General features: G+C 43.8%; 1 protein-coding gene across 2 annotated transcripts in view; it reads right to left on the bottom strand.

Annotated features, from left to right (window-relative positions):
• ift81 (intraflagellar transport 81 homolog) overlaps window positions 1-14,588 on the bottom strand; it is a 112,252-nt gene that overhangs the window by 92,388 nt on the left and 5,276 nt on the right. For both annotated transcript variants that reach the window (XM_070886351.1, XM_070886352.1), the window contains exons 3-5: window positions 14,482-14,585; window positions 11,464-11,644; window positions 11,111-11,200 (exon numbers count right to left, since the gene is read on the bottom strand). In XM_070886351.1, the coding sequence (XP_070742452.1) occupies window positions 11,111-11,200; window positions 11,464-11,644; window positions 14,482-14,585 (375 nt within the window). The remainder of the gene's footprint in view (window positions 1-11,110; window positions 11,201-11,463; window positions 11,645-14,481; window positions 14,586-14,588) is intronic.

The following is a 14,588-nucleotide window of genomic DNA, read 5'->3' as shown; positions in this document are numbered from 1 at the left end:
AGGCTCAAGGGGCCATATGGCCTATTCCTGTTCCTATTCCTATTTCTTATGTTCTTATAGAAACATAGAAACATAGAAAATAGGTGCAGGAGTAGGCCATTCGGCCCTTCTAGCCTGCACCGCCATTCAATGAGTTCATGGCTGAACATTCAACTTCAGTACCCCATTCCTGCTTTCTCACCATACCCCTTGATCCCCCTAGTAGTAAGGACCTCATCTAACTCCTTTTTGAATATATTTAGTGAATTGGCCTCAACAACTTTCTGTGGTAGAGAATTCCACAGGTTCACCACTCTCTGGGTGAAGAAGTTCCTCCGCATCTCGGTCCTAAATGGCTTACCCCTTATCCTTAGACTGTGACCTCTGGTTCTGGACTTCCCCAACATTGGGAACATTCTTCCTGCATCTAACCTGTCTAATCCCGTCAGAATTTTAAATGTTTCTATGAGGTCCCCTCTCATTCTTCTGAACTCCAGTGAATACAAGCCCAGTTGATCCAGTCTTTCTTGATAGGTCAGTCCCGGTGTGTGGAGTGGGGAAGATGTGTGATAGAGAATTCAAGCTCTGCAGCCTGGCTGCAGTTTTTGAGAAAACACAGACCACATTGCATTAAGTCATCAATCAACTTGACATTTTAGGACTTTGGGTAGCAAGCCAATTAAAAGGTTAACAGACTATCAAATGAGCCAATAAGGTCAAAGAAGGAGAGTTCTTTTCTGTAAATTGAACCAGGTATAAGTACAGCCATTTTGGCCATGTGGTCTCAGAAGGACAAAGGCCTGGCTTAAAACCAGAAGCTTGTTGCTGCTGCCAAAATAAAGTTACATTAAAACTACAGCCGGAGTTCGTATTTCATTGGGAATTAAGAGATCTAACAATTTTGGCGTCACGAATGGGATCGCTGAGGAAAGAAACTGAATTTTGGACATCGGACCTAGATACTGAGGTAAGGACTCCTCTTTATAAAAGTCCTCGGTCAAAAGTCTAAATTCGCCTCTCCTTCGACACGATTCCGAAAGCCTCCGGTTTGCGAACCCTCCGGTTGGTAGTCGGCTCGAGGTCCCATAGACGTCTAACTTCGGCGGTGTGTTAGTTAATTAATCACTGGCCCATTGATCTGCTGGAAAGCCTATGACTCGAGACTCCAGTAAAGAAATCAGTATTATGGCAGCAGGAGATAAGAGCAAAGGATTGCCTACAACTGTAAAAGGTGGGCAGGCACCACCTAAGGTTTCGATAGATTAAATCCTCCAACAGTTGAAAGAATACATAGAGCAACAATTCGACTTATCTAAAACCTGTATTAAAATTGAACAAAAGTACGGAACCTCCAAAGGACAATGGTCCTTGGACGAGATTAAAAGGGTCTGGGGAAAAACGACCCGTATGAAAAATAAAGAGCGAACTAGATGGTCCCTAGCCATTATGGGACAGATCCGAAAGCAGAATGAAATTATAATGCGTTCCCAACATGATCAAGAACTGACCAGTACAAAGGACCAATTGCAAGCTGTTTGTGCACAGCTGCGACAGAAAGATTTGAACTTGAAAAGTCGAAAGCGGAAGTTAAAGATCTTAAAGGTGAAATTAAAGAATGGAAAAAATCATTAGGTCAAGTGATAGTAATAGGAAAAGGAAAATGTATCGGTCAATTCCCAGGGTACCCATGTTTGGATAAATTAAAAGCGCAAACCCGAAGACACGACCAAGGAATAGATACGGATTCTGAATCCTCTGACAATACAGGGTCGGAGGATGAAGAATTAGGGGTGCGCTTTGCCCCGTTTAAAAAAAGACGAGTTGTAGTCAAATCAGAAGAGACTGCGGATGAGGGCGGAACCAAAAAAACAAAGAAAAGGGTGTATGCAGAATATTTAGTTCATGATCCGGCAGACCCAGAGAAAATTGATAAATGGTCCAAGGAATTGCCCAATCCAAAGAAAGGGGGAGTAAAAACATGGGACCAATTGGACCGCTTAAGAAATATACATCAACTTCATCCCTGGGACGGAGTGCAAATTTTGACCATAATAGTGCCAAAAACACAGGGAAGAAAATTGCACGACAAGGTAGAAGAAGCTTTGGGACAGGATGAGCAAGAATTAGACGCAGGGTGGGAGGCGATTAAACACTGGCTGCAAGCCTTCAGTCCAGCTAAGACAGACTGGGGAAAATTGCAGCCTGCCAACAGAAAGGAACAGAGGAGATCCTAAAGTATCTCGAGCGGTTTAGATGCATGTGGCTAGAACATTCGGGTATGAATAATACGGATGAGGAAATGGATGAACAAGTGTTTGGACCCCTGAAAGCAGCTTTCGTGGCAGGTCTAAAGCCAGAACTGTCCAAAATGCTTAAGGTAGTGTTACCGGACTGGGAAGGTAGAGGAACTACCTTTGCAGCATTGGTGGATCGATGTAACCAATTAGATCGGGATATGGGAGCTAAAGTCCGAGCTGTACAGGCTATGGGATGGAAATCCCAGGATTCCGATAAACAGTTATTAGGAAAATTACCCGGAAAATGTCATTATTGTGGGAAAGAAGGTCACTGGTCACGTGCAGGGCAAAACAGCAAGATCGTGGCCGGGGAAGAGGACGCAGCCAGGGATACAATTCAGCCAACAAACGAGGCTTGCCTCATAGAAGCATTTAAGCGACTGACAATACAACAACAGAAGGGGTTACTTAGGATAGCAAAAAACGATTAGAGCCCACCCTGGTCCACCTCCTTGCACTAATACAACAAAGGGGAGATGGGCTATATATAACTGTGAGGGTGGGCGATAAGGATGTGGACTGTCTTTTAGACACAGGGGCGGAATTAACATGTTTACCCCAATGTTTCTATAGATGAAGTCCTTACTACTAGGGGAATCAAGGGGTATGGTGAGAAAGCAGGAATGGGGTACTGAAGTTGCATGTTCAGCCATGAACTCATTGAATGGCGGTGCAGGCTAGAAGGGCCGAATGGCCTACTCTTGCACCTATTTTCTATGTTTCTATGTTTCTAACAATATGGAGACTTTTTGCCGTTGGATGGTACAGCCTATGGAGTTGAGGGCCATAAAATGGAAATTAAAAGGATAACGCCGGTACTTATAGGGCTGGGTCCACATGAACTAACCACGCCGGTCTGGATAGGCCCAGTAGATCAATCCCTTTTGGGAATGGACGTTCTAATCCAAGTAGATTCATCGTTGCATTTCGAGAATGGTCGGGTGACATGGTCAATTAGAACTTTGAAGAAAGAAGAATTGAAGGAACACCCGATATGGGCTAAAGGTAAGAACGATTGTGGCCTACTCCAGATGGAGCCTGCTTCATTTACCGGGACCAAGCCTCCATGCACTAAACAGTATCCCATCAGTCCAACTGCCATCACGGGAATCTTACCGGTTATTCAGCAATTGGAGAAACAAGGGGTGCTTATTAAAACGCACAGCTCCTCCAATAGCCCTGTGTGGCCGGTACAGAAATCTAATGAGACTTGGCGTTTGACTGTCGATTATAGGAAAGCTAACCAGTGTATTGATCAAAAAGCTCCTTTGGTCGCAGATCCCTCCACCATTTTTAATGCCCTCAAACCGGAACATAAATATTTCTCGGTTATAGATATGGCCAACGGATTTTGGTCGGTGCCTCTGGCACCGGAGGTTCGACAGTGGTTTACTTTCACGGTCCAAGGACAACAGTATACTTGGACCCGGTTACCGCAGGGTTTCCACAACAGCCCTACGGTATTCCACATGGCTTTACAAAGCCATTTGCGAGAATTACCTCCCCTGTCATCCACAGATATCCTGCTAGCTTCAAACACGGAAGAACAGCATGAACAAAATTTACAAGCTTTGCTGGACCACCTTTGGCTGAAAGGACATAAAGCCAGCATCGACAAAGCACAAATATCCCAAGAAGAGGTTGTATACCTGGGACAAAAGATTTCACAAGGAAAGAGAGAACTTGCCCAGGATAGAACTGCAGCCATTCGGCTGCTAAAAAAAACCACCACTATTCAGGAACTAAGGTCTTTTTTGGGATTGTGTAACTTTAACAGAAATTGGATTGACTCCTTCACACAGCTTGCTCAGACATTGAATGATATTTTAAAGGGGAAATGTGCCTCTAAAGAAGCCATCACCCTCACTAAGGAACAGCAAGAGGCCTTCCTGAGTTTGAAAAAGGCTTTGTGTTCGGCACCGGCTCTGGGAATCCCCGACAGTGGTAAGCTATTTACCCTGTTTGTTCATGAGAAAGAAGGATACATGACAGCTATAGTGACACAAGAACATGGGGATCGACAAAGACCTATTGGCTATTATTCGGCAAAACTGGATGCGGTAGCCCTCGGATGGGGAAGTTGCCTAAGGGCCATGGAAGCTACATATCGAACAGTAATGATCACTGCGGGTCTAGTCCTCGACCAAAAGCTGATTGTCAAGTGTCCCCACACCGTACATGCTTTGCTGTCTATGAATAGAATGTCTCAGGTGACGGCAGCGAGATGGACCCGCTGGACAGCAGTTTTGGAAGCTCCTAATCTCCATATCGTCCGGGCCAGCCCGGTTAATCCCGCAACTATGCTCCCGATGTCAGAATCGAGGGAGCAAGAGGGGGGAGAATGTGAAGAGCATGACTGCGTGGAGATTTTAAAAGAAACAGAAGAAGCAGCCTTAGCAGCAAAGGAGCCTCTGCACAACCCAGACCTCATCCTGTTTGCAGATGGTTCCTCCTTTGTTGACAATGGTACCAGAAAAGCAGGATGGGCAGTAACAACCTTATATGAGGTAGTGGCAAAAGGATGTTTACCCTCATGAACGTCAGCACAACAGGCCGAGTTACGGGCCCTGTCAGAAGCATGTCGAATAGCAGAAAGACAGACAACTAATGTCTACACAGATTCGCATTATGCTTTTGGAGTCGCTCACGACTTTGGTCTGTTATGACGGAAAAGGGGATTCCTCACTGCTGCTGGTACACCTATCCGAAATGGAAAAGAAGTCCGAGACTTACTGGAGGCCATACAATTACCTCAGGAAGTGTCCATCCTGAAGTGTAAGGCCCATACCAAGTAAAATACCACAGAAGCACAGGGAAATGCCCTAGCTGACCAGGCAGCTAAAGATGCCTCCTCACAGGGCGTTCCCCCAGAAGAACCAACACAGATGTGCAGATTGAAAGCACTCAGGACTCTGACACGAGACCTTCAAACAATGCAAGGCGAGTGCTCCAGAGAGGAAAAATGGACATGGATTGAGGCAGGAATTAAACTATGTGAAGATGGTGTCTGGAGATAAAGAATTACCGACAAGCCAGTCGCGCCACAAGCGCTTATGCCTTTTTTAGCCCAACAGATCCACTCGTGGTGACACTTGGCCTCACAACAGATGACGGCACGGTTCCAGAAAAGCTGGTGGGGTCGGGGATATAAAAAACATGCCCAGCTGGTAGCAGACCGCTGTGTGGTCTGCCAGAAAAATAATTCTGGACCCATCACGGTAATGCATCAACTGAGGCCCCCTACCCCTGTCGGACCATTCCAGCATCTGCAGGTTGATTGTATATTTCTTCCTTCATGCCAAGGATACACTAACATTCTTGACATGGTCGACAGATTCTCTAGATGGGTAGAAGCTGTCCCAACTAAAAGAGCCACAGCCAATCACACTGCAAAGGTCTTTTGTAAGGATTACATTCCCCGATGGGGAGTCCCGAGTAGCATTGACTCAGATCAGGGAACATACTTCACAGGTGCTGTCTGCCAAGAAGTCTGTAGGTTACTGAACATTACGTGGGATTTACACTGTCCTGATCATCCACAATCATCAGGACAAGTAGAGCGAATGAATCGAACTCTGAAACAACAGCTTGCCAAATATCACCAAGAAGGAACACCATGGCCCCAGGCACTACCAATAGTGCTATGTAGCATTAGGGCAACCCCGAACAGAACTACAGGTCTAAGCCCATTTGAAATTATAACAGGCAGACCCATGTCGCTGCCAGGAACTATTGATTTAAGGAAAGCTGATGTTCACTTAATGAGTGACACTTTGTTATCATACTGTCAGAACCTAACCAATGCTATTAGTTCTGTTTCCCGACAGGTATCGGCAACTTGGGGTAATCCATCCGAAGGAGGACATGACATCATCCCGGGAGTCTGGGTCTATGTGAAAAAGTTGCATAAAGAACCTTTGGGTGCCAAGTGGGATTGACCACCCAGGCAGCTGTTAAAAGTCCAAGGAAAGAAAGCCTGGATCCACGCTTCACACGTTAAACGAGCACCCGTAACTGAAGCTGAAATCTAATAAGGATAATTACTTTTTGCCAAAATGTATAAATTTACTGTATTACTGATTGTAGGTATTCTAGGCATAGGCCTACTTCTTACTAGCCGACCCTCTGCACCAAAGGGAAATAGTAGGGTAGTAAGGGAATTATAGTAACTGCTCCCGGAATTCTGAAAAGAGGGGTACTTGCGCTCTACTTGGAACTGAGTGTTGCACATATATCCCAGATAGCTCCGAAGAAATTACCCACTTAGCGGAGCATATCCAAAAGGAGGTAGAAAAACTTAAGTAACCCCCATCATTCACTTTGTGGAGCGGAGCCACTGGATGGCTAGGTTCAATCGGAACTTCATTGGTGGAAGGTTTAATTCTAGTCGTTGTAATTGTTTTACTTTTATATTGTTTGTTTATGTCGATTAAATGTTGTTGCAACCAGGCGGCTGTCGCTGCTATCCCACATGTGAGACACCTTGCAGGTCCCAGCAGACCGTCTGTACGTGGCACAGGGGTATGTTATGCTTAAGGGAAGGTTGTTTACTGGTTGAATTAAGATATTGATTTGGATTAAATTGGAATAAGGTTAATTAACCTACTAAAACCAGACTTCCATTGTGGCCATGATGGAACTCGGGTTGGTGTAAATTTGTGTGGAAGTTACTAGTCCGGACATGTGGCGAAACACATCAACAAATTTTAGAAGGAAACTCTTAACATGTATGAAATTATTTTGTAGAATGTTTAACCAGTGATAGCTGCTGTTTTATGATTCAGTTTGTGAAAGAATCAAAGGGGGGATTGATAGAGAATTCAAGCTCTGCAGCCTGGCTGCAGTTTTTGAGAAAACACAGACCACATTGCATTAAGTCATCAATCAACTTGACATTTTAGGACCTTGGGTAGCGAGCCAATTAAAAGGTTAACAAACTATCAAATGAGCCAATAAGGTCAAAGAAGGCGAGTTCTTTTCTGTAAATTGAACCAGGTATAAGTACAGCCATTTGGCCATGTGGTCTCAGAAGGACAAAGGCCTAGCTTAAAGCCAGAAGCTTGTTGCTGCTGCCAAAATAAAGTTACATTAAAACTACAACCGGAGTTCGTATTTCATTGGGAATTAAGAGATCTAACAATGTGGGTATGGTTCTTAATGATTACTTTGCATCGGTGTTCACAAAAGAGAGGGGCGTTGCAGACATTGCAATCAGGGAGGAGGAGTGTGAAATATTAGATGAAATAAACAGAGTAAGAGAGGAAGTATTAAGGGGCTTAGCAGCTTTGAAAGTGGATAAATCCCCAGTCCTGGATGAAATGTATCCCTGGCTGTTAAGATAAGCAAAAGAGGAAATAGCAGAGGGCTTGGACCATCATTTTCCAATCCTCTCTGACTATAGATGTGGTGCCAGAGGACTGTTAACGTTGTATCTTTGTTTAAAAAGGGAGAAACTGATAAACAAGCCAGTCAGCCTAACCTCAGTGGTGGGAGAATTATTGGAAAAAATTCTGAGGGACAGAATAAATCTTCATTTGGAAAGACACGGATCAATCAAGTACAGTCAGCATGGATTTGTTAAGAGAAGGTAGTGTCTGACTAACTTGATTGAATTTTTTTGAGGTGGTAACAAGGAGGGTCGATGAGGGTAGTGCGTTTGATGTAGTGTATATGGATTTTAGCAAGGCTTTTGATAAGGTCCCACATGGCAGACAGGTCACGAAAGTGAAAACCCATGGGATCCAGAGCAAGGTGGCAAGTTGGATCCAAAATTGGCTCAGAGGCAGAAAGTAAAGGGTAATGGTCGACGTGTGTTTTTGTGATTGGAAGGCTATTTCCAGTGGGGTTCCGCAGGACTCAGTACTAGGTCCCTTGCTTTTTGTGGTATATATCAATGATTTAGGCTTGAATGTAGGGAGTATGATTAAGAAGTTTGCAGATGATACAAAAATTGGCCATGTGGTTGATAATGAAGAAGAAAGCTGTAGACTGCAGAAAGATATCAATGAACTGGTCAGGTGGACAGAACAGTGGCAAATGGAATTCAATCCAGAGAAGTGTGAGGTAATGCATTTGGGAAGGGCTAACAAGGCAAGGGCATACACATTAAATGGTAGGACACTGAAGTGTAGAGGAACAAAGGGACCTTGGAGTTCATGTCCACAGATCCCTGAAGATAGCAGGCCAGATAGATAACGTGGTTAAAAAGGCATACGGAATACTTGCCTTTATTAGCCGAGGCATAGAATACAAGAACAGGGAGGTTATGCTTGAACTATATAAAACACTAGTTCGGCCACAGCTGGAGTACTGCGTGCAGTTTTGGTCACCACATTACAGGAAAGATGTGATTGCACTCGAGAGGGTACAGAGGAGATTTACGAGGATGTTGCCTGGACTGGAGAATTTTAGCTATGACGAAAGATTGGATAGGCTGGGTTTGTTTTCTTTGAAACAGAGGAGGCTGAGGGGAGACCTTATTGAGGTGTATAAAATTATGAGGGGCCTATACAGGGTGAATAGGAAGAACCTATTTCCCTTAGCTGAGTAGTCAACAATCAGGGGGGATAGATTTAAAGCAATTGGTAGGTTTAGAGGGGATTTGAGGGCAAATTTCTTCACCTTGAGGGTGCTGGGGGTCTGGAACTCACTGCTTGAAAGGGTGGTAGAGGTAGAAACCCTTACCACATTTTAAAAGTACTTGGATGTGTACTCGAGGTACCATAACCTACAGGTCTATGCACCAAGAGCTGGAAAGTGGGATTAAGCTGGATAGGCCTTGGTCGGCCAGCACAGACATTCTGTAAATTTCTATGATTCTAAAGAAAACAAAAACCTACATTTGTAATAGCACCCTGCCATGTCTCAGAACAGTCTGTGTTTCATATGCAATTAGCTACTTTGAATTGCAGTCAGTATTGTTTTGTCGACAAACAACAGCTATTTTATATTCAGCAAGATCTGACAAATAGGAATCAGATGAATGGCCAATTTATCTTTTTTTGTGTTGGCATTGGTTGAGGGAGAAATGTCAGCCAGGAGAATTCCCAACTCTTCTTTAAATAGTAAAATGGATATTTTAATATCTACCTGAACAAATAGATGGAGCCTCAATTTAACAATCTCCTCCAAATGACACAAGGTAGCAAATGCTAAATTTAGGAAATTTAAAGAGTGATCAATGTGTAGAATAGACTTCCAGATAGTGGAAGCAAAATTCTCTGGAATCATTTAAGAAACAATTGGATGCTACAATGGGTGGGAGTTTAAGATGCTTCTGAATGGATGAATTAAGATGGGACCTTCCTCAACTGTAATTTTCTTGTGATCTTGTGATAATCACCTCGAACTAGTGTCAGTCTAGTCATGGACCAGATTTTCTACTCATGCATAGTCCAAGAGCCGAAAATGTGATTAAGTCCTGGAATAGGGCTAAAATCTACAATTTTCTTACTCAGAAGCAACAGTGCTACCAATTGAGCCAAGCTGACACTACATATATGCCCTTCCTTCTTTTTTGTCACATCACCCAAGTTATCGTTTATACCCTCAAATCAAGAAGAGTTTGTAAACCAGGCACAGATTTCCCAATGACTGTTGCTAACATTCCCCATAGACTGACTTGTAGAAGACATACATTCATGAACAAGATGTAAAAAGCGTCAATTTACTCCACTACATACTCAAAGTAGTTTTCTTGGGCCCAAATTTGGCCCTCCGCTTTTTTCGGCGCACTTACCCGAGGTGCACCAACTTTCTGCTCTCAGAACGGCGGCGAAAATATATCACCGTATTCTCCCCGCTCTGTGGTCTCCCCCATGGCTTGGCACGGCGTGGTCTGTCCATTGGGGGCGGAGCTAGGGCCTTGCGTGAAAAACAGTGCCGGCAGCTCAATGCATGCGCACTGGAGGTTTTGCGCATGTGCAGTAGCTCCTGCCCCCAGCCAGAGAGTCCCTCGGAGAAGTGCAGTGAAGTCCGTCAGAGAAGTGCAGTGAAAGAGTCGGTGCGTTCTCCTGCCCCTAGCCCTGGCTGAAGGGCTTGCCGGTGTGTTCTCCTGCCGGTGAGTTCTCCCGTCCTTATCCCCGGCCGAGTGGCCTCCCGCACCAGCCAGCCCGGCTCGCTGGCTTCCCGGGCTGAGGTAGGACTTGAGTTTTATTTTTTATTTATTGATGGTTGTGTTTTGTTTTGATGGGGGGTGGGGCGGGGGAAGGAGGAGAGTTTTGATATGAAGGTAGGACTTCAGTTTTACTTTTTATTTTTTATTTATTATTGATGGTTTTTATGCTTCTTGAATGTTGTTGTGAAGGTGTTTAGTGCTTCCCTTCCTTCGCCCCCCCCCCACCCCCCCACCAACCATCTCTGGCTACATGCGCTGATTTCTTAACTCTCCGCAAGGGTTTTCTGTGCAGCTACAAGTGGCCACATATGCTGGCCTAAGTTAGTTTGGAGCAACTATTAGCTGTCTAAACTGGCCTAAATGGCCAAAACAGGCGTAGGTGGCTGGTAACGCCCCCTTTTGAAAAAAAAACTTTAAAAAATCCTAACTAACTCACTTACACTGGCACAAATTAAATATGCAGAATGGGGATTTTTAAAGATACTCCAGAAAGATCAAGTTGCTCCAAAAAACAGAGCAACTCCTGGGCAAATTTGGGCCCATTAAAAGGATAATAAAGGCAAAATATTTTGGTTGTTTTCTTAATATTAATAGGATGATTTACATTAAGAGATTCTTAACTTAATTGTGTTTGAAGCTTTTGCATGTTGTAAGAGGTTACCAAATGCTTTGGCAAAATAAGTCTTTGTGCCTTTGCTGAAATTAATTTACTACTTACCCTTCTTATTTCTGCAGTTGAAAAACCAGAGTTCTTCAGCTGTTCACATTCCTTGTGCAAGGTTTTGAACCCTTCCACCAATTCCTCATACTGCAAAGAAAAATCAGAATGATTCTTAAAAACCTTTATGCCAACTTCAGCGTTATGTAAATTTAAACCAAACTAGATCAATTTGTGCTTTGAAACCATTTAAATCCAGTTAGTGTTCACTATGTTTTATCTAATATGAGTAAGCTTCATATCAAAATAATGCTGAATAATTAAAGAACAAACATTATTCTTAGACAGATAAACATCCGTGCTAATAAATATTAATAATCCACACTTTGAATTAAAAGGTGTAATTACTAAACCTGATGGTAAGTGTCTGCCACCACATCATCCTGCAGAAAGTCAGCAGGGATCTCCACCTTGACAAGGAAGCGAGCCAGATATGCTCTTTTTTTAAGCTCATTAGTCCGCTGCAGAAGCCAGTGTAAAATGGGATGAATTATAGGTTTATTCCCAGTGACCAGACCCGGTCGAAAGGCACTCCTGGAGGGGTGGTCACAAAAGCACAATCAACCGCACCTTGAAGTATGCCATCTAGCTTAATCTCAATTATCTTTGTGGTTTTATGCTACAACATGATCTTGAATAATAATTGTCGAGACAAAATTACAAGATGACAATGTTAATTTTTGTCTTTGTTTTTAAGATATTTTAAAATAATTTTATTGCACATCCTAATTATATACCTTGAATAATAATCTTAATATAATTTTCCTATATTAATATTCATTTCTATTCAGAGAATGAAGTAATATTTTGTTTGTAGCTTACTGCTGAAATGTTGAATATTACTGATTTTTAATATAGTGCACATCCTTTAAAGCGCTAGATTACAGATTATGAAATAAAGCAAAATGTTCTTTTTTAAAAAAAATTGTTTAAAATTTTATAGATGTAGAACTTGATTACAAGAATGGAACTATTTTCAAAAAATTTTCCAAAAATCTCGTTAGACAAAATGGTATGACATATGCTTGTGCCTGCACTTCCCCTCACGGTGAAAGCCTTATACCAGCCCGCATGTCAGGAGGAAGAGGCAAGTGGACATTATGGGCCCAAGTTTCCACATGATTTGCGCCTCATTGTTAGGAGCAACTGGTGGAGAACGGACTATCTTAGAAATCGCAATTCTCCACATTTTTTTTTCTGCAGTTCTAGTCAGGTAGAACAGTTCTACTTTGGAACAGAATTTTTTCTTCAAAAGGGGGCGTGTCCGGCCACTGACGCCTGATTTCAAAGTTTCCACAGTGAAAACGTACTCCAAACTAAAGTAGAATGGAGCAAGTGAAGATTTTTGTAGAACTGAAAAAACCTGTTCTACACATTAAAAAATCAGGCGCAAGTTACAAATTAGGCGTCCAGAACGAGGTTGGGGGGGGAAGGGAAGTCATTAAATTCTACAATCAATCCTTATTTATACTTCTACAAATATTATACAAATAAATCCAACCTGAATAAACATTTATAAGCAAAGAAAAGATTAAATAAACCATCTTCCTACCTGTGTGAAAGTGCTTCAGCCATCGTTCGTTGCCGCAGGGGGTGGGGAAGGAAACCGCCGTTTGTTGCCGTGGAGGGTAGGGAGGGGAAGGAGACAGCGGTTTGTTGCCGCGGAGGGGAGGGAGGGGAAGGAAACCGCCGTTTGTTGCCGTGGAGGGTAGGGAGGGGAAGGAGACAGCGGTTTGTTGCCGCGGAGGGGAGGGAGGGGATGGAGACAGCGGTTTGTTGCCGCGGAGGGGAGGGAGGGGAAGGAGACAGCGGTTTGTTGCCGTGGAGGGTGGGGAGGGGAAGGAGACAGTGAGAAGGCTGCAAGAAGCCTCAGTGCTGATGTGCTGATGGCAATGTGCTTTTATTAAAACATTTTCAAAAATTAAACAGCTACCAAGAACTACAAAAATGGGTGAGTGCCAATGTTTTTTTCACACTGAGCATGCACGAACGCTCCAACGCGCATGCGCAGCGTTGCCGGCAGGAAAAAAACTAATTTAAATAGTACCCGCCCCCTCCCACTTACAAAATCGGCGCGAGTGTAGGCTCCGCCCCCCTGGGCGCCATGCCAAACAGACAAGGAGCTGCAAAGCGCTCGAGAACAGCGCATTTTTTTTCTGGCGCCGTTTTAGGCGCGAAAAACGGGCGCCCAGCTCGGAGGGGCGCCCGTTTTTTATCCTGTGGAAACTTGGGCCCTATAGGCTGGATTTTGTAGTGTCTTACATATAACCGGCACCAATTGGAAAACTGCGAGTATATTGCCTGCGACTTTCCATCCAATGATTTCAATGGGCAGATGCCGATAGCATGCTCTTGAATTTTTCAAGTGTGCTGGCTGTGCCTAAGGCACCATCAATGTGGCAAAATTTACCCTTATGTGCTTCCCCATAGATAGGAAAAGAAATAAGAGCAAATAAGATAACCTGGAAGTCGGGCACACAGTGCGGCCTTGGGCCACTATGCTGCACACAACTCCGTTTTGAAACAACACAAGTTTTTGAAGGGGGCCTCACACTAGCTAAGTGCGGATTTCTGTTGGAGGTTGGTGGTATATTCCTTAGTTACGCCACCGACCGCGATTTTAGGGCCAATATATCTGAAACTGAGTTCTGAAAAAGAGATAAACAAATGTTTTTGCCATACTACTGGCTTGGTCTTTCTTTCCTCAAACAAGACATTTGCTAACGCTGATCACATAGCCAGGAGTTTATCAAATGAATGACAGTGTTACCTCTATGACTTGCTCCGATTGCACATTACAGGAAAGATGTGATTGCACTGGAAAGGGTGCAGAGGAGATTTACAAAAATGTTGCCTGGACTGGAGAATTTTAGCTATGAGGAAAGATTGGAGATGCTGAGTCTGTTTTCTTTGGAACAGAGGAGGCTGAGGGGAGACCTGATTGAGGTGTATAAAATTATGAGGGGCCTGGATAGAGTGGATAGGAAGGACCTGTTTCCCTTGGCGGAGGGGTCAACAACCAGGGTGCATAGATTTGAAGTAAATGGGGGGGGGGAGGTTTAGAGGAGATACGAGGGGAAATGTCTTCACCCAGAGGGTGGTGAGGGTCTGGAACTCACTGCCTGAAAGGGTGGTAGAGGCAGAAAACCTCACCACATTTAAAAAATACTTGGATGTGCACTTGAAGTGCCGTAACCTACAGGGCTACGGATCAAGAGCTGGAATGTGGGATTAGACTGGATAGCTCTTGGTCGGCCGGTGTGTACACGATGGGCCGAAATGGCCTCCTTCCGTGCTGTAAATTTCTATGATTTTATGATTCTATAAACATTCTTCTATAACCCCCAGGTAAAAGAAAAAACGTTACGTACATATCGGAAGCATTTCCAAGCGGCTTGTATTTCAGAATTCCCAGAAGGCTAAACATTCGCTTTGCTGTTTGATCTGGTGCTTCCTCTCGTATGTCGATATTGTGCTA

The sequence above is a fragment of the Pristiophorus japonicus genome, chromosome 8 (genome assembly GCF_044704955.1).
Source record: "Pristiophorus japonicus isolate sPriJap1 chromosome 8, sPriJap1.hap1, whole genome shotgun sequence".
Taxonomy (NCBI): Eukaryota; Metazoa; Chordata; class Chondrichthyes; family Pristiophoridae; genus Pristiophorus; species Pristiophorus japonicus.
Note: the sequence above shows the minus strand (reverse complement) of the source record. Positions and strands in the feature narration are given on the sequence as shown.